The 27,532-nt window shown below is 52.3% G+C and overlaps 2 protein-coding genes across 9 annotated transcripts; both read left to right on the plus strand.

Annotated features, from left to right (window-relative positions):
- Positions 1-16,444, plus strand: LOC144730664 (uncharacterized). 8 transcript variants are annotated; one of them, XM_078611329.1, is made up of 3 exons: positions 1-143; positions 3,623-3,719; positions 4,847-16,444. In XM_078611329.1, the coding sequence occupies exons 2-3, from the start codon at positions 3,647-3,649 to the stop codon at positions 6,331-6,333; spliced, it is 1,560 nt and encodes a 519-aa protein (XP_078467455.1). In that variant the 5' UTR covers positions 1-143; positions 3,623-3,646; the 3' UTR covers positions 6,334-16,444. The 8 variants fall into 8 exon arrangements, with proteins under 8 accessions (XP_078467455.1, XP_078467458.1, XP_078467457.1 ...); XM_078611332.1 differs by lacking the exon at positions 3,623-3,719 and adding an exon at positions 3,934-4,039 and having other exon boundaries at positions 2-233; XM_078611331.1 differs by having other exon boundaries at positions 2-143; positions 3,623-4,039.
- Positions 16,183-27,440, plus strand: LOC144730614 (ubiquilin-1-like). The gene is given in 13 exon segments (XM_078611262.1): positions 16,183-16,284; positions 18,267-18,311; positions 18,314-18,592; positions 19,693-19,847; positions 20,434-20,576; positions 21,571-21,821; positions 22,050-22,211; positions 22,951-23,089; positions 23,585-23,706; positions 24,004-24,087; positions 25,222-25,343; positions 25,567-25,732; positions 26,170-27,440. Coding segments are annotated over 13 exon segments (1,926 nt in total). The 3' UTR covers positions 26,326-27,440.
- Positions 27,441-27,532: the final 92 nt, after the last annotated feature.

Genomic DNA, 27,532 nt, shown 5'->3' on the forward strand with positions numbered 1-27,532 from the left:
GGAGCGAGGAGGAGGAGGGGGCGGAGGCGCTGCCGGGGTCCGCGGAGGGAAGCGGCAACACGAGCGCCGTGCGAGAGCGCAACTCCCGTCGCCTGCTCGCCGCCGCCACGGAGTGAACGCAGAGCTCTCACACCTGAGGCGGGGTGAGTATAACTTACACAGCGGCAGCAGACCTCGTGTGTGAAGCTGCGTGGTGGTTGCAGCAGAAGCAGCAGCAGGAGCGTCACCGCGGGGTGAGTGCGCGGCGGCGGTGGCGGCCATGCGGGGATCAACTCGCGCGAGGGGAGAGCGACCGGGCGGGGGGGGGTACCCGGCACTAAAAGGGGGGCCTGGTGAGTCTGGTGGGACTCAGGGGGAGGGGCTTGGGGGAGGGGGGGCAATCGGTGCGACTAAGGGTGACCCTGGAGCTAACAGCAGTCGGGGGAACATGAGACGAGAGTGAAACTTGTGGTACAAGAGACTTCGGGGAGTTCCTAGGCCTGAGTGGGATCTGGGCCTGAGGGGGTCCTGGTGAGCATGCGACGAAAGGGGGTAACCTCGGACTCGGGGTAACCTCTTACTCGGGGTAACCTCTTACTCGGGGTAACCTCGGACTTTCGGCGCCTGGTTGCAGAGGCTCGCGGTTCAAGTCCAGCGGCCGCCCGGGTTATCACTGTAAGTGAATTGCTGTGGGTGAATTAACCATGCGATGTTACGCGCTCTCTGCTTCCCAGTGAATGATACCGTGGCATCATTCACAGGAGTAGGTAGGCAATTGAGTGCCGGGGTCGTTACGAATTTGCTCAGTTTTAAAATTGGAATATACTGTCAATGCCAATCATTGCCCCCAATTGCAAAAAACTTGACAGAACCCCCCAGAAAACGAGCCATGAGACTGGGGCGGCTTTATCCGGTAAACAAAATAATAACTAAACAATATTAAATTAAGAATGACAAGTGATGTCTTTAGACATGACACGAAGGGAACTTGGGACCGAGTGAGACCTGACAGACTGGAGGGGACGTGCCATGGGGTAGCTGGGACAAAGGGTCGCGTGGGGGCTCGAGACTAATGAGGGTGACCTGGCCCCATGGGGACTTGGTGTCATGGTGCCTGGTGCCTGGCAGTGTCTGCAGCGACCACCATCCCGCTGGGGCTCTCAGCCGCGCACAGCGAGCGCTGTGTGGCTCTCACTGGGAGACCATTCGAATCACTCGGTTCTTTCTTGATTTGAATCTTGATTTGAAGCTTTCGTGACTGCAGGAATCCATACTCTTTGATTCTTTGACTCACTCGGTTGTTGTTTAATGCCAGGCCGCACGCAGCTTGGGATTTGGCCACTGAGGGATTCAAGTTCGTGGTTCTCAGCCCCAGTGGATTTGGTCTCACACAGCTGGTCCGTGAGCCCCAGTAACTTGGAAGTGCTAAAACGTTTGTGGTATCATTACTTTATCTTCTTTAGTCGTTCGCCCATTTTCACGTCTTTGGCTCAAACTCCCTGCATTATGTCCAATCCTGAGCTTTAATTTTCATCGAATCATATCCCCCTTAAATTCAAATCAAGACGCTTAAATTCAGTTTGGTAATTTCTACATTAACTGAATCACAGCATGGCACACAGCTCAATTGTCGCAGAATTTAACTTGGCCATCATATTAGGATGTAATATTTTCTCCTGGTAAGAATCCCGGCCAAGGCTCACAAAGGCCAGTCATATCTGAACTGATCTTTATTCCCCCTCTAGCAACCCGCACTAACCAACATAGTGAAGTATGGTTAAACAACCCTCACGACCCTGATAGCCGTAGGGATCAATGGCGGAGCCATGATCCGATCTAAATCCCTAATTTCGATCGGATCATTGGTGTTTATTAGTAATACATTGGCATTTTGCGACCCCCAATGCCACCGTGTAGCATATTATTATGTGCCAGGGACTCTATGAGATGATAGGACAATGGTCTGAGTCCATAATTGGCAATAAGTAACGGCAAAGCGGTTATAAGTGACTCAGAATTGTGCGCAGTTGCGTATACAGTACACGACTTCCCTGAAGGCATTCACCTTCAGCGAGCGCGATGCCGATCACGCAACACGGTTCGAATTCGACCCTCGATCGATGGCTGCGCCATCGCCGCACACGCGTCAAATAAAAATCAAGAGAGAAGTCCTTACTTGCTAACAACTCCTTTATCATTTATCATTGCTGGAGGGGTTGCCACCCCCTACCTGAAAATCCTGGCTCCGCCATTGGTAGTGATTATTGTTACACAGCAGTTAGATGTAGTAAATTAAAGTAACCGTTTCATTGCTCTGTGTTATTATATTACTGTAGTATGGGATTGTTCATATTAGTACCTTCACAGTTATAACATCAAATATATTCTGCCACTTCAGGTGGTAGGGTCATTTCAAATACCTGTTAAAAGCTCATAAACGAACTGGGTTTGCATGAAGTGGATGATGGTAGTCTATGGGTCTCTGTGTTAGTCAATGGGTGTCTTAACCTCCATTTCCCTTCTAATAGCGTCTTTGTTGTCGCTTTTCAACGCCTGCCTACACCATCTAATTCTCGCCTCCTTTGCCTTGTCAGGAATATTAGTAAATCCCTTATAAGGCAATAACTTATTAATTCTGTCGCATTTTCCTTGACGTATATCCAACTTCCATCTCAACATTCTCATCTCTGCACTTTCAAGTGAGCGTCCTCATTGAGAGTCACAAATGCACGTACATGTGTTCATCATAACATGTTTCTGCTTTTTCCCTTCGTACTTTATTGTTGTGCCACTCTTTTCCTGCTCAAAAGTGCTGATTGTAGCTCACTGCACCCTCCCTGTGGTGACATTGATGGGGTCAAATGTTGTCGTGGCATTTGGCCCAGGGTGTGGGTTCGGACTGTGAGCCTGAGAAATATCAGACTCACAGCTGCACGTGTTTTTTTTAAGTGCCTTTCCAAGTCAGCTGATCCGGGTTGGCTCATTGAAGCCAGGCAACTTTAACGCATGAACGCTCTTAATCTGGGCTCTGAAAGGGGTTCCAATACGCAAAGTGTGCGGTGTCAAGTCCAAGTGTCCTGCCCAACTCCACGTGATTTCATTCCAGGGATCCCATGCCTCAGCTGCATGAAGCCACAAGTAGTGGCACTCCAGAGGATTTCACATTTAACTTGATTCTTTGTCTTCCGATTTGAAGGGAATCTCACGTACACGCCTTGTAGTCGGGGCCCAACAGTGGCCGCCTCGCACAGTGTGTGGATAATTCACTTGGTATAATATGGGATACGTGTTTGCATGCTGAATTGTAGGTTAGTGTTACACCGTAGGGCCTTTAATAATGCAGTGTTGATGTGTGGTGTGACGTCTGGTGCTGTGTCATGGGGCGTTTGATGTTGACGCAACGATGTCAGCTGCCTCATGTTTTAATCAGTTCAGGTCTTCAGAGCTGTGGTCATCTGAACCAATAGATGTTTGATGATAGTTTGGATCTAATGATGTATTTGATTGGCAGTGCGTCCTTCGGACCTATTCCAAACTCACCTTGTTGGAAAGAGCACAGTTGCTCATTGCGAGTGGAGTCGGGTTTGTATGATGTCGTTTAATTACCAAGGAAAACCTACAAATGTCAATTCTCTTTTTTCAGGAGGGTACTGCTCCATTGGGATGTATGGCCAATCCTATGCATGAGCGTTTGGCTTCACGTGAGACCAAACTGGAGTATCCGGAGGACCTGGATGTTGGTAAACAGAGCAGCTGTGTGTTGTTGTAAATCTCTCTCTGCTTAGAATTGTCAGAACCACAGCATGGAGTTTGGCTCTTAACTGATCTCCCCCTCCTGTAGGAACCTCCCCAAATAGAGAGGGGGGAATGTGATCGTCACGCTCCTCCTCGGTGCCCGTAGCCGGGGCCGGAGTGTCGTGCGCGCCGTGGGTAACGGGAGTCTCCGGTTCACAGGGCACGGCAGCGGCGTCTGTAAGGCACACCGTGCACTCTGCGTGAGAGCGACCCACCACCACGGGAGACTCCCACCACTAAAAAAGTCGCCGTATTAATCAAGCAGGTGAGAGCCCGTTGAGATGACAGGACGGACGGGTCTGCTTTTCAAGGGAGACCTACATGCTGGGAACACCACACGTCCGCACAAGGGAGAAGCCATTGCTGAAACAAACCCAGCGAAGCGTTTCATCAGTAACACTAATTCACCATGCAAATGGTACAAAGACCGAGGTAAAAACAGGCACCTTAGGTCTCTCTGTATAGCCACCTTAACCTGCATGAATACAGGGCCCTACAGCAGGGAATTTCCACACTAATTAAGCAACATCACAGTGTCTTTCTAAAGAATCCTAACGGTCAGTTATTGTAGTTTCAGCAAATATGACATTTATGCAATATTAAGAAAAGTGAACAAGGTATGTCTATTTGAATTACTATCCGAATTGGGTGGTGCACCGTGCGTAAGTAAACAAACACTTAATTATACTAATGGTCACCCACATCTTACAAGCGTCCTAATCGTTTACCGCTGTCATGTTCATGTTGTTAATGGTACACACTGCCCTTATGTGGACATCTTGTCTCTTTGACATCCAGCTTTCAAGTGGCGTAGTTCCATGTGTCCATCATTAGTTGCACGATTTTAATTTAGGCAGCCTGCACGTTCATTGGTTCCTGCTGTAAAGATAAGTTTGCTTATGGTGTTTAATAAACGGTTTGACGTGCATAGCTGTGACGCCAGTGAGACTCCCTGCCTTCTGCATCGTTGTAGCCCCGTGTGTCCCATGACCCAGGTGTCTCCACTTCCTCCACCTCTGTTAATCTGCGTCTTTGTGTGCATCCTGTCACCGTTCTCGATGACATTTGGCAGAGACGCCGACAGAAACGGGTGCGGGTCGATGTGGTGAAGCGGAGCGGGTAGCCATGGCGGAGGGAGCAGATGGAGCGGAGGAGGAGACGTTCCAGCTGGCAAGCAACAAGCAGCTCTCGGACTTGCTGCGCGAGCTGTGCGAACTGCGGGAGCGCGGCTCCTTCTGCGACGTGGTGGTAGAGGTGCAGAGCTGCCGATACCTGGCGCACAAGGCCGTGCTGAGCAGCACGTGCCGCTACTTCCGCAGCCTCTTCCTCAGCGCGCCCTGCAGCAGCATGGGGCCCTTCGTGGTCGACTTTCTCTCGATCCGTACCTTCGAGCTCATCGTCGACTTTATCTACAAGGGCCACATCCGCGCGAGCCGCGATGAGATGCGTGGCCTTTACTGCGCCGCTCTCGACCTAGGCCTGGAGTGCCTGGAGGAGGCTTGCCGGCCCTTCAAGTCCGAGACGGACGACTGGGGGGACGGCAGCCCCAGCGGCGAGTCAGACGAGGGCTCCGACGTCAGGATGAGCGTCGTTGAGATGCAGCGAGCGGAGGAAACGCAGGAGGCGCCGACGGCGGCCGTGGATCTGAGCGGCCGACAGGCGTGCGCCACCGTCACTGCTACCGCCACCATCAAGCATCGGATGTGGAACAGGGAGCTACAGGTGGCCGCATGTCGCAGCGTGCCCAGAGACCTAGGGGGCGACGCCGCCGATGCCAGCACCCCGCTCCTCCTCGACGTCAAGGAGGAGCCCTTCTCGGCCTCGGAGAACGGAGACGACGACTGCAACGGTGACTACAACGGCGCCTCCGCGGAGACACCGCCACCAGGCGGGGACAGCGCGGCGCCGCCCGCCGGCAACGGCACCGCGCCGCCCTACGCGATCTTGGGCGGCAGCGGTGCCGGTTTCGGCGAGGAGCTGCAGTGCCAGGCGTGCGGGGAGTTCGTGGGCGAGAACGACACGTCCCTGCGCGAGCACGCGCGCGCCGTGCACCTGGATCGCGCGACGCTCAGCTGCCGCGTGTGCGGCAAAAAGTTCAGCCTCCTGAGCAACGCCATGCAGCACGTGGTCGTGCACACGGGCATCGCCGTGCTGCAGTGCCACGACTGCCGCCGCCAGTTCGTGTCGGAGACGCGCCTCAACCTCCACCGCGAGCATCACTGCAAGAAGCTGAAGCAGCTGCTGGCGCGGGGGGGGGGGCGAGGCCGGGGGCACGCCCGGCCGCGCGAAGTCGGCGTGGGCCGCCGACGAGGCGGCGGCGGCGGCGGGAGAGGTGGTGGCGTGCCGCACCTGCGGCATATCGGTGCTCAAGACAATGGCGGCGCTGCGGGAGCACGCGCGGCTGCACGTGGACACGGTGTCGCTGGTGTGCGGCGTGTGCGGCCTGCAGTCCACCTTCCTCAGCAACCTCATCAAACACGCGCTGCTGCACGTGGGTGTCTTCCTCTTCATGTGCGACGCGTGCGGGAAGAGGTTCCCCGTGCGCTGTCGCCTGCATGAGCACCAGAAGAGCGGCTGCCGCGCCCTCAATGCCAGCGCCACCACCTCCTCACTCGGAACCCCAGGGTCATTCGACGAAGACATCTCGATCCTCGATCACCTGTCCCTCCCCACCCCTGTCCCACTCCCCCTGCCCCCACCTGAGTGAGTCAATCAATGAAGATGAGAGTGAGTGTGCGAATGGAGTGGTGGGTGCGTGAGTGAATGAGTGTGATTGTGAATAAGTGAGCTAGTGAGCATGAGAAGGGAGTTGTGGGTGAGTGAGCAAAGGGTCGGTGTGTGTGGATAATGTCGAAGTTAGGAGTACAGTGATTCCTCGGTTCACGAACTTAATTCGTGAACTGACTCTGGTCGCGAACCGAATTGGTCGTGAACCGAGGCACATTTTCCCATAGGGTTCAATTTAAATCCGGTTAATCCGTTCTGACCTTTTTTTTTGGTTTTTGAAGCACAAAATATGAAACAAATTACAATACACATTAGTACTGTACAGTATAGTAATGTATAAAGAGAGAACACTAACCTTGCTTGAGATGACTTCAGTAAGCACTCAAACGGGTGAACTGTACAATACAGTAAGTACAGTATTGTACAGTACAGTAGTACAGTACTGTATGTGCTAAAAAGCACACCAAAAATCAAAAAGTCACTGAAAGTGTCTTCACAGTACTCACAGTACTTCTTTCTGCGTCTCTGCTTCTCTCCACGATCTTCCTACAGGAAGTCACGACCACGTGACAGCCTGGAAATAGCATTAGAATGGCCGCGGCTCCTGTTCGTGAACCGAAGCGGAGTTCGTGAACCGGAGCAGATTTTTATGAACTTTTCTGTTTGTGAACCGAGTTGTTCGTGAACAGAAGCGTTCGTGAACCGAGGTATCACTGTATTTATGTTCAGTCGCCAATGGGTCCCATGAATTCTCATAATTAAGGTGGCCCCATCATAACACTTGCCCCTCCAAAAGTAGGAATGGAAGGTGTCCTGCCTTTACTTGACCCTGCGAGTGGGTTTGAGGGGAGCGTGACCGTGTGTTGTGCGGTTCTATTCAGCGCGTGTATCGTTCGGTTGGTTCCTCTCATGCCGAGGTTTGAGAGTCGAATGGGCGTGAGGTTTGGGAGTGGAACCGGCGAGAACTAGCTCATGACCCGAGCCGGTTGCACCAAATGCGATGGTAAATGGTGCAGATATCATTCGGTGTCCGTCCATCGTTGGTTGGAATATAGCGACGCATCGAGTCGCACACTCGTGACGCGTGTATCTGCATTGAATAGCACTCGTGAGAATTTGTTATTTACAATTTCAGAAAATAAAATATCCAAATGAAATCATGATGTTACATTCATGGTAATAGCATGAACAACAAAACTACAAACAAGACCGAAAAAGTTTAACACATCGGCTTTCGCGACCACTATCATTCATAATAGTAGCAGAACACACTTGCCAACAAGGACACATAATTGATTTTGATAATGTTGAAGTTCTGTGCAAAACTAGCTACTACTGGCCAAGACTAATTAGAGAATCTATCGAAATTGAAAGAAAAAATATTTTAACTGTTCGGATAGCTACCGCCTTGGTACTGTGTGGAAGCGAATCATCAAATAAAACATTATTTAAATGCATGCCTACAAAGGGCAGCGTACTTCACTAGGGATTACCGTTGGTACGGCTATGTTAATAAACACAATAGACAGGAAGGACAAGATCAAAGGGCTCGCATAATGCACATGCATAATGTACGTTGCCTCAGTAAACACCCCCCCCCCCCACTTTGCTCAAGAGCACAACTACGTCTCTATATTAGGAACGAAACAGGTGGACTTCTCCACAAATTTGGCTGTCGCCTGATGAAGCTGGTTGTAATTACTGGCGAAACGTCGTACTCAGATTGTGAATGTTGTGGCTTGGCTCTCCAACACACCGGTGTGCTGTACTCGTGACGAATTGGCACGTTCTGTTTACGTGACAACCCTTACTAGTTAGCTGTGTCGGGTGGTGGTGGGTTTTAACGACACATTTATATATTTACGCAAAATAATCCAAAGACCAAAAAAAAATGAGAAACAATACAAATGAGATGTTAAAAATCAAACCAAAAAGAATCGACTTCAAACTGTGCCCCAGAATCCCGACAATACATTGGATCGCTGTCAGATAATCCCTTAAACTCCTGCCTCCCAATTTGTTGGGCACTGCCACATGGACGTTTGAAATTCAAGCGTAGATTTTGGTTCACAGGCAGTTTGAAAAATAGGTTACGGCATTTGTGTTATTGGCCGGCCTGAGGTCACGTTGGTTTCAAATAATTGGCAGCCAGCTTTTATTGTTATTCCCATGCCAAGATGCAGTGGGATTTTATGAAAGGGAGTGTGTTATTTATTTCACATGTAGAGTTGATCGCACGTGCCGTCGCGGTATTTTCAAACGTAAAGAACAGCGCTGTTTTTACCAAACTGAACGCAAGTCACTTCGCTGTGCGCCCGAAGCCTTTGCCGCACGCAGCACCGTGGTGCACGCCGGTGTGTGGCCGAGTAGGGACTCCGCTCTTTACCCCAAACTCACGCCGCGTTACGGTTCTCATCGCCCCGGCGACGCGATGATTTGCCACGATTCGAGGTCGCGGTTAAATCAAAACCTTTTCATTGAACCGCGACCGTTGTGGTAAACGTGCTGTCTATAGCTTCCGATATCTGCAGGGTTTATGTGACACTGTATACAAATCAAAACGTATGCGTGTGTTGTGAGCATGAGGAGTGGTTGTAATCGTTGAGCCGGTGTGTGTTGTGAGCATGAGGTGTGTGGGTACAAGCCAATTGGACCCCTTCCCGGTTTGCCTGGTCTCCGAGAGTGGAGTGGCTGGCTCACTTCTCACCAACACTAACACGACGCTACTTTACCTCCTGGTAATTGTGATCATGGTCATATTTTACCCGTACAGTTGCTGCCTCTCGCTTACCGTTCTCATTTATAGTGGTCTCTTTCAACATATGGTCCGTTAATTTGAGGTCTGCTCTCGCAGTCGTCATGAGCAGGATGTGTGGTTTGATTGACAGCAGTGGCTGCTGCTGCTGCATCTGTCCTGCGTGCAGCAAGGAGGTTTCTGGCTTTTTTGAGCATTCTCCCCTCGAATGTGGAGCGTTTATCTGGACACTGTGATTTTGTTAAACTCCTAAGACTGCGAGGCTCTCCTGAATGAATTTGTTATCATGCTCATACAGAATGTGATTTTTTGAGAGAGGGGTGGTCGTGACGGTGGGCTAGTGGTGGCCGGGGCTTCGTGAGGCACCCAACCTGTGTCTGTGTTTCCCCCCTGTGGCTGGCGGGTGTTGTAGGGGAGTGGGGACAAGCGGCCCGAGTGCTCACCCTCCGTGCCTGTTGCACACGGTAATGGTTTCTTCACCGCCACTTAATCAATCGTGCCGGTTATTACCAAAATGCGCCGCCGTCTGCTGTGTAGAGGATGTTAAAGATCCTGCGATATCGTTGGTCAGATTGGGCCACCCTGCGCTTTGTAACAGCCAAGATGTTAACCGAGGTTATAGAAATCTCGATCGCGTCAGTGTGATTTGTTGCGTCCGTTAGCGAGACGAATTTGCACACCCTTTTAAACACTACCTGTTGTGACGTTTCGCGACGGACTCGCAGTCGGCACTTTGACCAGATACCTGGGAAAGCATATACCTATGACGCCAGTTGAAATATGCACCTACTTATTAACTCGTGTAAGAGGCAAAACATGCATTGGGGAAAATGATGTTTTGTGGTTGATGTTGTAAATCGTTTAGCTGTTAAAAAAGATAATTCCAGCTTAAATCTTTATACGTTTGGCACTGCAAAGAAGCTGGCCGGGGTTTAAACGTTGGTGAGACATGCAGAGGGTGGGAAGGGGGGGGTGCATTTCGCAAGCAAAAAAACATGAAGCCGACAACACTTCAACCCGATCTGAAGAATGTAGCGAGGCAGAGATCGATTCCTAGAACGTGCTGGCTGGGTCACAGTGCCACTATCGGGGGCGGCAGCCGCTAGAGATATTTTCCCGCAATGACCAAAGCATACTACACGGAGACATTCAAGAGCCTGCGCCGCGATTAAAAAAATGTGTGCTTCTATTAAATGTGAATCTTAGATTAAGTGTAATTCTACCCACCATTCTAAATGGGTGTTGCTATATAACTGCGGTTCCCAGGTCTCCCAGGCTGCAGGCGAGGTGGTGTTCCTCGTTGTGTCGTGACCTGGGCAGTGAATCCTGGCCTGTGGCGCCTGTCACAGCTGTTGTTAGGTCCTCGCTGACCTTGCCGTCTACGAGCGGACTGTGTTGATGCCCAAAACAAAAGCAGTTTGGCACCAAACTTTACCAGGGCTCATGAACGCACGCACGTGTGCACTTGCGTTCCTTGTGTGGGGAGCGGTAGTGCAGCGGTTAGCGTGCTGCGCTCCAAACCCAGTGACCCCAGTTCGATTCCCGCTCATGGCCAACACCAGTAACGATTATCTGAACCAGTCCTGAGCCTCCCCTATGTTGACTCAGCCTTAAATGAGTACCTGGTGCGACATGTAAACTTTGCCACTGGGGGTACAAAGGTGGCCGGGCGTGGTGCTGGCAACCCACCTCGTGTGCTGTGCCAGCCTTCGTAGGTGCTCGCTAACAGCACTTGCCCCAACAGTCTGTTATGGTTCGGGGGAATCTATGTCTTTGTGTCCCTCATGTGAGAACCTTGGGCTCATTTCACCTTTGAACCAGTTTCTTTTTGAAAGTGTAAATCGTGGATATGTGTATATATATATCGTACCTCAGTCTAAAGGGGACATACATTTGTATAAAAGTGCAGGTCTTAGCTACATGGAATGTTGACTGGAAACAAATGAGATGGGTTTTGTTTTTAAGGTTAAATGGCAAAAACTTCTTGCACAGTTTTTTAGAGTGTGTGGTTCAGGGTGTGATGGCGTGTTTTTGTTAAATCATGTTGGGGGTAATGTACAGTGCCGAGAAAAAGTTTGTGAACCCCTTAAGATGTTCACATATTTTACATATTTCAAACCTAAAATGTTATTAGATCTTAATATAAGTACTAATAATATATAAAGATAACCTGATTAAAATAATGACACAAACATGATAGTCCTTCAACATGTATTTATCTTCATAATAAACGTTTTTGGGTTAGATCGCGTTATTTATAAATGTGTCGTAACCCTCCACCACCCGACACGGCCAATCAGCAAAAAAGTGTCACGTTGACAAAAGACAAATAGTTCACAACTTTAGCCCACCGGTGTGTTGAAGAGTGAAACCACAACATTTACAATGTTTGAGTAGCACGACGTTTCGCTGGTAATTGCATCCAGCATCATCGGGCAATTCGCCAGCCTACGTGTTAAAATGTATTTATCTTCAAAGGATTCTCTATGATTCTACATTCAATAACCATGTGTGGAAACGTTTGTGCACCTTTAGATTCAGTAACTGGTGAGCAGAAATGACTGCAACTAAGCGTTTCCTGCAACCTTTGGTCAATCTCTCACATCGGATTTGAGGAATTTTGGCCCATTAATCCTCACAGAACTTCTTCAACTCGGTGACATTTGAGGGTTGCCTTGCACGGACAGCTCGTTTCAGGTCCTGCCACAACATTTTGATGGGGGTTTAGGTCCGGACTTTGACTAGGCCGTTGTAAAACGGGAAATGTCTTATACAACCATTCTTTGGTAGATCTCGTATATTTAGTATCAGTGTCTTGCTACAAGACACACTTTCGGTTCAGCTTCAGCTCACGGACAGATAGCCTGACATTCTCCTCTGGAATCTTTCAGTGCAACGCAGAATTCATGATTGTGTCAATGGTGCAAGCCGTCCAGGTCCTGAGGCACCAAAGCAGCCCCAAACCATCACATTCCCACCACCATGCGTGACGTGTTCAAGTTATTCTGTTTGAAAGCAGTGTTTGGTTTTCGACAAACAACGTTTCTCATTGAGGCCAGGCAGTTCTAACTTTGACTCGTCTGTCCAGAGAGCATTGTTCCAGAAGTCTTGTGGATCATTTGTGTGCTCTTTGACGAACTTCAGACGGGCACCAATTTTCTCTTTGGAGAGCGGTGGTTTTCTCATTGCTACCCTCACATGAACACCTTTCTTGTTCAGTCTTGTTCTGATAGTTGAGTCATGAACACTCACAGCCAAGCCTGGGAGTGGCCTGCAGATCCTTGGATGTTTCTCTAGGGTTCTTTGTGGCTTCCTTGATTTTTCGGGTAGAGTAACTGTGGCCTTGAACTGTATCCATTTATAGACTATCGGTCTGAGTGGATTGGTGGAGCCCCAAATCCTTAGAAATGGGTTTGTAACCCTTTCCGGACTCATGAGCACAGAGGCGTAGCTAGGGGGAGGGGGGCAGGGGGGTACATATGTCCCCGGGCGCCAAGGTAAAGGGGCGCCAAAATGAGGCTTACAACGTTACATTATAACTTATTGCGGCGGGCTCGGCAGCCTGAAACTACTGCACATATCTACACCTCAACTTAAAAGTTTATATATCCCGCCACACAGCCTACATTTCATGTAATTACATTTTGGGAGATCGATGTGGACAGAAGAATTAGGCGACGTCGGAAGATGCCAGGAGAACTGGCAAGAGATGCAGGACTTTCTGCAGAAGAAGAAATTGTGCGCGTTATGAAGAGCGTATTTTATCGACTTCAACAGGACACGGTTTTTACGATTAAAAGACCTGAGCACAAAATTTGGATTTCTGATGGACGTCAAAACTCTTCTATCCGACACAGATGTCGATGCAATTCGTCGAAATTGCACATATTTTGGAAATTTCTATGACACCGACATCAATGGCCTCGAACTTTTCACAGAAATTGGAGATTGCAAAATGCTGCTCAGTAACCGGAATGAAGTTCTACCAGAAACTCCTTTGGATTTATTGTGTTTTATGGAGACGACATATTTCCGAATTTGCGAATTTCACTGCAAATTTTATTAACAATAGCAGTTTCAATTGCAAGCTGTGAGCAGTCATTCAGCAAATTGAAACTTATTTTGTCGTATTTGCGTGCTTCAATGGGACAAGATCGTCTCAGCGATCTTGCTCTTCTTAGCGTTGAAAGAGAAACATTGGAAAAAACAGATTTTGATTACGTGATTGACCAGTTTGCGACAGTGAAATCAAGAAAATGTTTTATTTTGTAGACTATGTCAACCAGTCTACGACAGTGACTGAGTGAGCCATTTAATATAATTTCTATAAATTTGCTTCTTTAAATACAATGTTTCATTAAAATTTAAATTGTTATTCCTTATTCGATGTAATTGGAAAATGTGATTAAACGGGGGGGGGGGGGAATTTTATAGTTCGTCCCCGGGCGCAAAATATCCTAGCTACGCCTCTGCATGAGCATCAATAACTTTTTTTGAGGTCATTGAGATTTTTTGGAATTGGTTAATATAAACCCTATTGGATATTTAAGAAAAGACTGGGTTTTGATTCAAGAAGACTATCATGGTAAAACTATGGAATTTCCATAATTATCATTGGGGTTCACAAACTTTTTCTCGACGCTGTAGCTCATCTATGCTGTACAGTCTACGGTGTGACATCGGGCCCCATCTATGTCTGGAAGATTGTGCTGCAGTCACGATGGAGAAAGTTGTCTTGAGATGAGGCCCAGGGGTGATGGACGCCGATGTTGGATGAAGGGTGCAGGTGTGTGTTGTGGGTGAGAAGCGTGGCCGTTGAGCGAGTGTTGGGTGAGGATTTCGCTCTGGGTATTGGGTGAGGCTCAAGTGAGGGATACAAGTGTTGAGTGAGGCTCACAGGTGACTGATTCTGTGTTTACCGCAGAATCAGCGTATGCAGTTCTTCGAAATTTGCTGCTGCTCTTCTGTGGGGTTGTAACAATCCACCACCCCCTGTATGGTTCATTGAACTGCGCACGATCTGTCTTGTGACAATACATTTTCCCCATTGATGTGCTTCTAGATTTAATCGTGGCTGCAGCCTTATCATGAACTTATCACTTGGACTATTCCCAAATCGGAATTGATATAATGTAATCCGACACGCATGCTGCCTCGTGACCACAACGATTACATTGCAGTCAATTAATCTTAGATATTGCTACGTCCCTATTTTTTATGATTTGCAAGCCCAGGTGGTCTAATCGTGTTTGACTGCTTGTGATCACATGGTGAGATTCTCCGTGAAGCTCAATCGGACAACATGGTATTGGTGTTGGGATTGAATCCACGGACGCCTCCTTGATGAGCGGCTACTTTCAATCACAGAGCAGCCGGATATTGTGAGATACGGGCATTCCAGGAGGTCTGAGGCACAGGGTGGATTAGGCTCGTGTCCCAGGCTACTGAGTGCAGGCCAGAGTGTGGGTACCGGGCAGAGGCTCGTGTTGTCAGCTGCTCGTTCGTGTTCCCTCGGCTGATTGCGAGTGACGTACGTTGTCAAGTCTCTGAAAATTTTACCGTCGACCATTTTACGTCAATATTAAAGTTAAGTCGTTCATTTCGGATGAGTGTGACGGGTAGCCTTGAAATAGCCCATTCCTATGGTGGGACAAGTGCGACGATAGGAAAGTCACAAACAAAATGGTTCTTATTCTGTCGATCCCAAACCAGGATTTGTGCTTGCAACCTTCCAATTGCAAACTGCTTGCTCAAACTACTTCTGAACCTGTCCTTATGTATTCTAATTATTATTGGTGTTAACATCCCGTTCGTATCCCCATCGTGTCGGATTGACTGCGCGCGGCTGCCTTAGCCACGTCACACTGCAAACATGTTTTTATCAACCCTGGCAGCGGGAGACCATGCAGTTGGTGTCACAAAAATATTAAGTTCTCTTTCACGCAGCAAAACGTGTTCTCCTGGAACCAAGTTCAACCGGCGATTCTGACAGGTGACTTCTTCCCTGGGCTCAAGGGTTTAACGTCTTTATGAGTATGGACACTGATTGAAACTGAAATTCTCAACTTGAATGCTTTTATCTTGTTTGAGTTAAATTATTGTTATATTATAGGGCCTTTGTCTTTTGATTGTAACTTCAAACGTTTTCAAGGTGTGCGTCTTTGGAGACTGCAAAGTCGTGCCTCCTCGACGCCAGCGTCTGTGCTGGGCTCGCGAGGCCGAGCGTTGCCGAGGAGCCGGGCAGCGGCTTGCGCTGCCGGGGACACGGCGACGCTCGGCAAACGCTCTCGCTCCGCTGCATGGAGGGCGTACGGCATGCAGCACGCTTGCGCACGCGCGGCCGCTCGCGTCACCTTGAGCAGGTGACACAGTTCACAACGGAGAAGAGACACAAAGCGGTGTCGCCAGCGCCTCTCCTCAACGTCTCATCGACAGATTCATCTGGGCACTAGAACCCCACGTGTCTGGCGATGGGAGAGAGTGTGGTGTGGATGGTTGGCACAGACAGTCCCGTCATCACTGTGAATTACGCGAAGCTGCGTTTGAACGCGTGAGGTTTTTTTCTTAATCGCGCAGGGCGTCGGTCTTTTGCTCATGTATTTTGGGAACCATTTCAACAATCTTACAGCCCTTCTGCTGCTTCCTGTTTGGGCTACTGTGATGGACAGGTTATTTGAGTCTGTATAAAGGCTTTGCTTATGGGTGGTGGTGGTGGAGTGCTGCTTTCAAAGGAATTTTTCCTGATCAAGACAACCGTTCAGCAGGTTCTGAAACATTCACCATTTGCTAAGCTCCCAGTGACCTTTATTGTCTGGGCCCATGCTCCGTGTGTGCCTGGTGGCACTAATAATTCACCCCCGTGGAACTGTTGAAACTCACCACGCAAAACATATCGGTAGGTAGCACCGACACATTGAGCACCGGACATGGGAACAGTGACCTGGACCGACGAGTGGCATTACTACGGAGAGAGCGCGAATGTGCTGGGAGCGAGCCCACTGAATACCTCGGACTGGGACCTGGTGGAGGTGATGGGGATGAAGAGGTGGGGGAGGCTGTGTGGGAGCCGTGGTGTCGATTGCTCTCCTTGTGTGTGTGTGCTTGCGGAGCGTTGGCAACATTTTGCTGTAGGTCACTTGTATTTTTGGTGCTTTTAAAACAGACGTAATAAATGACAATGGACTCCTTCGCGTGGTGTGTGCAGCGTGCTGCTTTGATTTTACAGTAATTGGCACCACTGATTAATTTCAGCCGGGACTGTCACAGCGGCCCGGGAATATTTCTTCACACGGAACCACCACATCCAGTATACCACTCTGTGTGTACCACCTCCATGTCTACCAGTGATTCGGAAAATAGATGGAGAATTAATCCTGTACTTTATTGTTTTCTTTCAACCTATGTGACTTTACCGAAAGACCCAAATAATAATATAATTAATCCTCTGAACATCGTATTTTGATTTCAAATACTCGCAATTTGCTACCCATGGCCACACCACGGGAAGGGGAAGTCAATTATTTAATGTGGAAGAGCGGGGGAATGAATAGGAAAGGGAAGTGGGAATGGAAGCATGGGGAACAGAGAATAGGGAGCCAAAGGTTGCAGAGAGGCGAGGGTAGGGAGGGCCTCGGCGCTGCACGGGGCAGGGGATCGTCGGGGGCGACCACAATTCACGTGACATACGGGAGGTTTGAACAGCTGTCGATGTCCTGTATGGGGGCCGTCCATAAATGACGTCACGCGATTTTGGACGATTTTTGACCCCCCCCCCCATTGTCACACGTTCGTCACAAAAAGTCAGACCCCCCTCAAATATGACGTCACAACGCTCTGCCCCCCCCCCCACCCCAAAATCATTTCCATTTTGAAAATAAAACATGCTTCAAATCGCTTTAAACTATTGTCATTGTAGTGCGTATTTAATGTGGCGTTGCACTCTGATGTTGTAGGAGAAAACATTAAAAAGTCTATTTAATTAAGTAGAACGTGTTGTCTATATTTAAAGTTTCCCATTTTGATGTGACGTCACATTTCTCACCCCCCCCCCTCTCGTCACACATCGTCACAAATGTCTGAACACCTCCCCCCCCCCCAAGGTGCGTGACGTCATTTATGGACGGCCCCATAGATGGACATGACCGTACTCTGTCTGGAAACGGTGAAGCATTTCATGGGGGGCGCTGACGCGGCCCAGCGTGACCGAGCTTGCCGCTCGTTGCAGAGGTACGCAGTTAGATTTCAGAGGCCACCCTGGTTAATACTGCGAGTGTAATAACCATCATCTCGCGCGCGTCTTCTGCTTCGTCGTGGAAGTTGAAGATGAGAGAATGCCGTTGTGCGTCAGTGTCAGGATTCAAATTTTCCGGATTTGAAAATGATCCGTTCTGACTCAATTGGGGTTACACAGCGAGGGTTGGTGGAGACACACATTGATGTTGTTAAACTGCCCGTCGCCATCAAGGAGGTGCCATACCCTGGCTCGCCAGGAGAAGGTAGCAGCGCAAGTGGACTGATCTCCATCTGTTACCATCTGTACGGGGGATATCGCGTGGCACCCTCGCACAAGGCGTGGGGTTTCTCGGTTTACTTTTTATGTGAATAATAAACTCGTTATTAATTTGGCTGAAAACTTTTTTAAAACCCCATTGCAGGACTCTCCTTAAAGTTTGGCCTTGCCAGATAAATAAGTATATTATTATTACAATACCAATCATCCCTTAAGACTAATGCCCGCTTAGAGCTCAAGTGCTGAGTCGCCACACAGGGACAGCTGCCACCAGGGGTGCCCTTTCAAGCGTGTTGAGATGTAGGGCGCCGTGAGACGGGGGGGGGCTCTGGCGAACAACTCATTCTCATGATTCAATCATCTCGCAATGAGCTGGCTGGGGAGGGAAGGAGCGAGGCCTGGAGAGGCGGGGACCCTGCATCGATCCACGCGCACTTGGCTCGTTCACTGAGGAGTCATCCCAGTCGCCCTCCAACGAGTTCCCGACGCGGAGTGCAGTAGACATCGCCAGCCGGCAGACAAAGGCGGCCGGGTGTGGGTGTGGGTGCTGCCCCCCCCCGCCCCCTCGTGTGCCGGGCCGGCCTTGGCTGGCGCCTTCACCGCACACGGCACTTGCCCCTGCAGCCTGCGAGGGCTACGCGGGGGATCTTTGCGTTGGGGGCGGTGCCTGGGCCCGGAAGAGACGGGGGCGGGGGGTGCTGGAGGCTCCTCGGCTCGGCATGGCGGAGGCGGCGGCGGCGGCGACGTCGGGGTCGGTCCGAGTCGCGGTGCGCGCGGCGCGGGGTCGCCACGAGGTCACGGTGCCCGGGGCCTGCACGGTCCGCGAGGTGCGGCCCCCACCCCCTCACCCCGGGGGGGGAAGGGGGGGCTACGTCGTGGGCGTGCGGTTCCGACGTTCCGCGCCCACTGGCACTCTCAGTCGCCCTTTCTTCACTCGCTCGCTCGCCCACTCCACGATTTTGCTCATTCGCTCATCCACTTCCCTCATTCACTCGCCTATTCGTTCACTCGCTCGCTCATTCGCGTATTTACTCATTCGTGCCACCACCCGTGGAGTTTTCACGCAATTCGCTTATTTATTCAGTTCACTCACTCCCCTCGCTTGTATTCACTCTTATCGTCAATGCGTCGACTCATTTACGTATTGCATTCGCTCATTCTGTTGCTCATTCTCCCGTGCAAGCATCTCCGTCGCATTTCCATCATCCTCACGCCTGTCTCTGCATTCGTTGGCTCAGGGTATTTAATCGCCCCCTTAAGATGCACTAATTAACTGACTCCACTTGTTCAGTCTCTTATCAGTCTAATAATGTTATCATCTTGACTTAAAGCTTTCGTGACTGCAGGAATTCATATTCGTTGGGTCTTTAGGTAAAGTCACCTCACCTTACAAGAAAGATCCAAATAAAATGTGATCATCCACGCACTCATTGAAGCACACGCTCACGCAGACTCACCGGCTCTCATCATCATCCTCAATGCCACGTGGTCTTTGACGTCCCTGCAGGCTCTACCCTCGCTCAATGTCTCAATGTCTTAAAGCCACAGCCTCTACCTGACCAAACGAGCACTGCGTGCGTCAAAACTCCACGTTCCCATGGCGAGAGCCAATCCATCCATAGGACCGCCCACCTTTGACCTTCCAAGAAGCGGTATTTAATTTTAATTGCTCTGAATGTGGTGGAGCAGCGGCGCAGTGGCTAGCACCGCCGCTCCAAGTAGCCGGCATCAGTGGCGATTATTTAAACCGATGCTGGGCCTCCTCTAGGTCGACTCAGCCGTAAATGAGTACCTGGTGAGGTATTTAAGCGCCACCGATGGGGAGACAAAGGTGGCCGGGCCACACCAGGCCTTCGTGGTTGCTTGCTGCAGGCACTCGCCATAACGGTCTGCGTGGGCTACACGGGGCACCTTTATCTTTGTGCAGTTCAAGACGGAGTTCCTGGCGCCGCGCTTCAAGGCGCCGGCAGAGCAGCTGGTGCTGATCTTCGCCGGGAAGATCCTCAAGGAGGGAGAGACCCTGGCCCAGCTCGGCATCACGGATGGCCTCACGGTGCACCTGGTCATCAAGAACCCGAGCAGGTGGGGCCCGGGGAGATGTGAGACCATTACGCAATTTCATAATAGTAGTATTGAAGCTGCGATTTGTTAAAGCACGCGCACAATATTTCACGGACATGAATGACCGCGAACGAGACGCGGAGCCAAACTCGGTGTCGCTCGAAAGCTCGGCGAGAGAGGAGGTAGGGGGCCTTTGTCTGTGAAGAGTCGGTGGAGCTCCAGACGGCGGGGACTGCCACGGAGAAACGACGCCTCGTCGTAGAGTGGAGTAGGCTGTGAGTTGGGCTGTTGCGGAGAGTTCCACCGCGAGCTATAGTTCGGGGTGACAGGAAAGCAGAGACACGGACGTGTGCGAGTCGAGGCGTGGTTTACCGGGAGACGTGCAGACACGCCGGGGGGGGGGGTTGGACGTGGGGACAGCATCGACACTGTCCACAAGGCTGCATGTATACTGCGAGGATATTGTCGTGGATACTGCCGTGCTCACCCTCAGTGCTCGCTCGCAGCACCCGCAGTCAGTGCATCCACCCCTCTCATGCAGACGTCCTCTTGCTCCCATACCCCTGCCCCCCTCCTCTGATTTCCTCCATCGCTTTTGTGGTGCCAGGTCTGCGTCTGAATCAACACAGCCTTCGGCTCCTTCCGATGCCAACCCCATTGACAGCAGCAGCGCCGACAGTAGCAGCAGCACCAACCCTACAGCAGCAGCAGCAGGCGGCGGCGTGATGCATCCTGGCCCAGCCCCACCAGGTGAGGCCCTGACCCTGGCCAACTTACCGAGTCCGTGAGCATCAAGGGTGGAAGTTCAAGTCCCGTGGCCACTCGCTGGCCTTGCCAGAGCATTCCCATGGGGGCAATGGCTCTAGCCGATGACCAAATGGGTAGGAATGCGTCCGATCTTGTCAGATCTCGGAAGCTTAGCAGGGTTAGGCCTGGACAGCACCCGGAGAAAACCCACGTGTGCGAGGGGGCAACACTGTCTCGTACGGATTGGACCGATGCGATTAGTTCACACATTGCTGTAGCACCTTGTCCTGGCAAGCCAGGAATGTCTCACAGTGCCAGGTAAGAGACCACGTGCACCATAGCCAACACGATCCGACGACACCCCCTCTACGGTTAGGATTTGGCACCCTCATCGCCACCACCAAGGTTCGGTACCCGGTCAGGGAACACTTTTGTTAGCTGAGCCGTGGTGGTGGCTACGCTGCTGCACGTGGCTGCCTGTAAATCCCCGCTGTGGAGGCAGCGTCAGCAGCGCGGGTTGGTGGACACGCACAGATGTTGTGATGTTGTGATGTTGTGAAACTCCCTTTCCGTGAACGTCGAGGGGCGACTGTGACTCGCTAGTAGAAAGCAGTACAGCAAGTGGGAATAATCGCTATATGTTTCAATCTGTAAGGAGGATAGATGCTTGCCTCCTCGGACAAGCCATAGGTTGTCTCCTGGGTTCTCCAGTTTCCTCCCACGAGAATAATAAGCACTGCCGACTTAAAACATCTTAAAATAAAAAGTCAGTGTTGTAGGATGCTCCTGATGATGAGTCCTACGTTTCCGCATGGCTTTCCTGGATACATAAATAATGATTACTCCACCTGGGCAATGCAGCTGGGGGCCGCCCGGGCGAGTGTCGGCAGCTGCCGCTGTAATCGGGGACGTTATCTCTTCTCTCTCCGTGCTCTGCATCCCCACATCCAGGTGCGGGGAGCGCAGGGGGCGCGGGGGGGGCCGGGCATCCCCTTAGGGATGGGCGGCCTGTGGGGGCCCGGCCTGGAGTCGTGCAGCCTCTCGGAGCTGCAGCGGCACATGCAGCGCCAGCTGATGGCGAGCCCGGAGCTGCTGGCCCAGCTCATGGAGAGCCCTGTGGTGCAGAGCCTCCTGGCGGACACGCGCACGCTGCGCCAGCTCGTCGACTCCAACCCCCACATGCAGCAGCTGATGCAGCACAACCCGGACATCGCCCACATCCTCGCCAGCCCGGGTCTCGCTCGCCAGGTGCCCACAGCACGCCGCATGCGTCACCATATCTCAAGCAGCTCACCAAGCCCCCCCCCCCCCCCACACACTCGCTCGCCACCACACTCATGATCACCGCGACACCATCACCGTGACCCTTGCTATCACAGCAACACTCACTACCACCGCCACACTCACGACCACCACCCCGCTCACGACCACCACCACACTCACTATCGACACCACACTGGGATGCTTGTGAGGCAGACGCTGGAGTTGGTGAGGAACCCGGCTGTGATGCAGTCGATGGCGTGGGGTTCGTTGGGAGGGGGGCTGGAGCCCCGCACCCCGGACCCTCCCTCTCCACAGGGACCCCACGGTGGCCCCGACGGTGCCCCCCACCAGCAGGAGCAGGCACCAGCATGGCCGGTAAGATGCTTGGAGGTGCTGGTCCGCTCGGAACACACCCACAGTGCCGGCACTTGCCCAGAGAGCCACGCGGTCAGTGCCACAGCCCGGCGCTTTGGGGGCAAGAGTTGGGGGGTGGGTTACTGCTGGGCTGTGTGGTGACCACGAGATGGCCGTAAGGCGGATGGATGTTTGAATACTTCGGTACGGAGCTGCGAGTGCTGTCCTCTCGTACGTACGGTGGGTTTCCTCCCAGAAGCCAAATTCCCGTGAATGGAATTTGCTGAACATCCTGACGCAGAGCCCTCCTGCGGAAGAGTATCGTGACTTGATGAGGCTTTCCTGGGTAAACAAACTCTCCACAATCCGGCAAGCTTGTCACGTTTATTACGGGGTTATTTGCACGTGGCCATTGCGTCGATCAAAGATTTTTCACGGCTAAATTCAACATCCACGTGCGATGATGTTTCGCCCAAACTGCTTTGCACTTCATCACGAGAAGTCTCAAACCACCGGTGAGGAGGAGGGGGGAGGGAGGAGGTTTCTCGGTTAGAACCTGATCGGTACATTGGCCACGTGGTTTAACGCAAAACCAGGTATGGATCAGCACTGTTCCTATTGTAAACAAGACAGGACACGTGTAGTGACGGTATACGCGCAACGAAAGATGATCGATTCATAGCTCCCGGCCATCGCGGCGTTGGGGGCGATCGTCAGCCGTGACTTGCGGGCACCGTCCCCCGCCGTGTGTCCGGCACAGGGCGACCAAACAGGCGCTGAGCCGCCCGGCTCCTCCTCGTCCGCCGCCTCTGGCGCATCCGCCGCGACTGGCGTCTTCCCGGGGCTATTTCCGACCGGGACATCCGCCCCGCTGGCGCCGGGCACGGGGCTGGAGAGCGGTAGGCGTCGATGAACGTGCCTGCCTGCGCGCGCTCGTGCCGCCACATCTCGTGCCGCCACCGGGCCTGCTTGCGCTGCTCGTGCCGAGTGGAGGCACGTGGGGGAAGAGAGGGGGCGAGCTGCGGCTCCACTTTCCCTGGCCTCACGGGTCGTGAATTTGCCACGATTCCGGTGTTCGCATTGTGCCGCTACGTGCCGCATGCCACAATATCCGACGATCTCGCGATGCATTGCGCGTAGCTCCGGCACAAGAGCCAATTTCATTGCTCCATCTGCAGAGTGGACGTATTCTCGCTCCTTAGGCTGCCACTCCATCATTAGTCCCGACCTGGCCCAACCGAATGCACCTCTATTAACATTCCTTGTGATGTCTCTGAGCTGTGTATGTTACTCTATTGGATGTGTTTGGAGTTGTGCCACATGTCAAATGGGCCTGAAGCTTTGTGTTCAATAAAAAGCCACAGCGAACTATCCGCCATGTGTGGGCCCTGTAGCGATGCAGGGGGTGATGCAGCAGGTGATGGAGAGTCCACAGCTGCTGCAGAGTTTGCTGTCGGCCCCGTACGTGCGCAGCACCATGCACATCCTGGCGCAGAACCCCGAGCTCGCGTCACAGGTGCGGCTCACACCACACACACAGACACACGGACACCAATACGAACGCTCACATTCGCGAGCGCACGCTCACATTCGCGAGCGCACACGCACGCACATAACACCGCACGGTTACTGCCTTTTGTACGTACACACACAGCCACGCTTGCGTACACACACACGCGCTCGTGCACAGATACTCGCACACACACAATAACCGTGGGGTGGGTGTAGCGGTTATGTCACTACATCGCTGCGCCAGGCTAGGTACACACGCACGCACTCATGCTCTGGCCTTGTCGGTGTTGATCGGTTACAGATGATTCTGAACAACCCGCTAATCGCTGGGAGCGCCCACCTGCAGGAGCAGCTGAGGATGCAGCTCCCGCTCTTCCTGCAGCAGGTGAGGCCTGTGGCCCGCAGCCCACACACGGGCTCCCGGCCTCGGAAAGTCGACGGTGCACTGTGGTGGGCACACCTGGTACACACTCTGGCTACACACATCTGCTACGCATACTGGCTACACACATCCCATACACACACACACTCTCTAAATACACACTACACACACTGCATACACACACCCGCTACACGCTCTGGCTACACACACTCTATACACACACCCAATACACACTCTCTAAAGATACTCGCTACACACACAGCATACATACGCACACTCGCTACACACTCACTACACACACTGGCTATACACATCGCAACACACACCCCATACATACACACATTCTCTAAACACACTCGCTGCACATACTGTCTACACGCACCCCGTACGCACACGTTCACTACAAAGGCAATGATCCCCATTCTACAATCCTGAACAGATTGCTGGGGGCCAGTGCTGTTAGTGAGGACCAATTACAACAGGAATGGCACTAAATGGGGCTGGTGTGACCAGCATCACACCTGGCTGCCTTTGTCTCCGAAGCGCCAGCGTTTCGACTCCGTACTCATGCCGAGTCAGTCAGAAAGGCTCAGGAATGGTTGACGAACTAAGCACCACTCATGTAAGCCGTAGCCAGGAATCAAACTCGCACACCCCATATACACACTAGCTACACATGCCCAACTAGACTCACTACACACATAGGTATATAAAGGACCGCAGAGCTTGCAGAGGAATTTGGCACCGGCTCACCGTATGGGCTGCCTCTCCCGTCTGTCTGTGGTTCCCCCTCTCGCCTTTGAGTCGTTCTCTTCAAGAGCATAAACCTGTGGTGTTGGCGCGTTACAAGAGGTGTTGAGTGCATGAGCCATGTGCGCACGTGGACAATAACACGACGAGTCCGGCGACCAAGGGGAAGAGAAGGCCAAGAGCAGACGGTGGAAGATTCACGGCAAACTCCGTGCGTCTCCTGTGCAGCGGCTGCAGGATCTGGCGGAGGGTAGGAGCGTTGACAATTAGGTGTGGTGTTGGCATCAACGGCTTTGTCCACGATGACATCTTGATCTTGCCCAACAGCCATCGTACCAGGTTCGGTGCAATTTAACACGTGTCCTTCTCCCCCCACCGCGGACCCAGCTGCAGAACCCCGAGCTGCTGAGCTCGCTGTCGAACCCGCACACGCTCCAGGCGCTCATGCAGATTCAGCACGGCCTGCAGACCCTCAACAGCCACGGCGCGGGAATGGTGCCCGCGTACGGGTGAGAGCCAGAGAGAGACGGTCTACGGCTCGTGCGACCCACTCGACCACGCGCCCTCGCCACCACCACCACCACCACCCTTGCCACCCTCACCACTCCCTGGTCACAAGTGACAGAGGTGATATCCGTGAGAGGCCAGAGTTGGGTGTGTGCTCTCAGAGTGACGCGGCTGGTGCCGTGGCGAATGAATCCGTGTCCGTGTGTGTCGTACTCTCTCCTCCAGCCTGCTTCCTGGGGGTCTGTTCGGGACGTTTGGCCCACAGATGCCCGCTGCCCCTGCTGCCCCTGCTGCCCCCGCTGCCCCCGCTGCCCCCACTGGGTCGGACGCCCCCTCAGGTTGTCCCCAGCAGCAGCTGCTGCAGCACATGGTGCTCACCGCAGGGCTGCAGGTAACACCGCCAGATTTATTTTTGCCAAACTCTCAATATCAAAATTTGTGCCCACGTGTATATATCGCATAATAATGAACTTTAACGTATTGTTTAAATGTTATTGTAAAATTTTCTTTCCCGTGTTGTTTTGTTTGTGGATTTGGGTCTCCCTTGAGTGTGGTCCCTAACAATGGACGCTACTTACGATCCACAGCCCTTGGGTGAAGGCCGTGCCGCACCTGCCCGGTCATGAACACAGCTCTTGGAGTCCTTTTAGTTTGGTTACTGTGTGCAGCATGTTGGTAATCGTGGTGGTCGTGAGCATACCCCGTATGTTGCTAAGCGTGGTGAATGCACGCCGTGTGTTGGCTAGGCGTCGATGTGTTCGTGAACGTGTGGGTGAGTTATTGGTGAGCGCACCCCCCCGCCCCCTCCCATGTCTGTCGCTTCCGCAGGCTCCAGGCCCTGAGCCTCCGCGGCTGCAGCAGCAGCTGGATCAGCTGGGAGCCATGGGCTTCACGAACCGCGACGCCAACGTGCAGGCGCTCGTCGCCAGCGGCGGGGACCTGGGCACCGCCATCGAGAGGCTGATGGGCCGGCAGCCGTCGTAGGCCCTTGGCCTGCGGGGCCTCCGGTCGCGCTCTCGGACTCCCCTCGTCCTCTCGGACTACCGTCGTGCGCTCTTGTTCGGTCGTGCGACTCTCGGCGTGACGGGCGCACGGTGTAAGGACACGAGCCGCAGAGAACCACGCAGTTACGGGGATTGAGCGAGGTCTGTTACACGCGAGCACTTGGTAGGTTTACCAAAAGTAAAAAGACGATGCTCCCCCCGTGTCGCCTTCTACAGACTCGGGGCAAGTGCTGTTGGCGAGGAGCTGTGATTAAGGCCAGCACAATACACGAGGGGGTGGTGTGACGGCCAGCACTACACTCGGCTGCTTTTGTCTCCCAAGTGGTGATGTTTACACACCACACCGGGCACTGATTTAAGGATGAGTTCGTCTCGGGGAGGCCCAGGACCAGTTCTGCTATTGCTCGCCATTGACGTTCGATGTGGCTGGGAAGTCTCCTGGTGATTTTTTTTTAAATGCTGCCGGAGAATAATGGAATCTGTGCCTTACTCCGAGTGTTACGCCCTCGCATGTGGCAGTGGTGGCTACGGCACGCCTGTAAGCTGAAGGCGAGGGTTGGTGGATCGCACAAATGTTGTGAAACTCCCTCCCTTTGGGCGTCGAGGTACCACACCCTGGCTCAGCCGGACACGGCGGCGGTGCAGCAGGATAGTGTTGCCCGCTCACATGCGTGGTATGCTGCCACATTCATTGGCAGATAACACCTTCATATACAGGGGGGACCACAGAACTTGGGCAACTATTGCCACCTGTTCACCACCCGGTCTTCCTGCTTGTCTGTGGTTCCTCTCACATGCGAGTCGTTTCCTCTGTGCGGGAGCGAGCGCCGCACTACGAGCTAGGCGGCTTCTCTCCGAATGCTGCTCCCGTTTCATCCCAAACAAAGCAAGAGGCTCTTCAAAAGGAATTTGCCAAACATCACGGTCCAGTTCCCAGCTGTCAATGAGTCTCCAGACTCTTGAGGCTTCTTTCCTGGAGCAAATAATTGCCCAGCGCCGTGTTGTTAAACGCCACGACTCCCTCGTCCCCTAAGGCAGAAGCCCTGTTTTTAGTGTTACATGTACCCAGTAAACACACTACGTTGGGCCACCGTGTGCAAGCTTCCTGTGTGTGTACTTTGACTCGAGACGGAACTCTTGCGTTCGCTGTGCGTGATGGCCTGCCGGGGCTGGCTGGGTTCTGACGC

This window comes from Lampetra planeri, chromosome 36 (genome assembly GCF_965212315.1).
Source record: "Lampetra planeri chromosome 36, kcLamPlan1.2.h2, whole genome shotgun sequence".
NCBI classification, from domain to species: Eukaryota; Metazoa; Chordata; class Hyperoartia; order Petromyzontiformes; family Petromyzontidae; genus Lampetra; species Lampetra planeri.

Bases quoted from the DNA above. Each gene is read 5' to 3' on its own strand.
- LOC144730664 (XM_078611327.1), top strand. From the start codon at position 4,056: ATGACAGGACGGACGGGTCTGCTTTTCAAGGGAGACCTACATGCTGGG. The intron at 4,207-4,846 runs GTAAAAACAGGC...GACATTTGGCAG, and splicing joins CAAATGGTACAAAGACCGAG to AGACGCCGACAGAAACGGGT.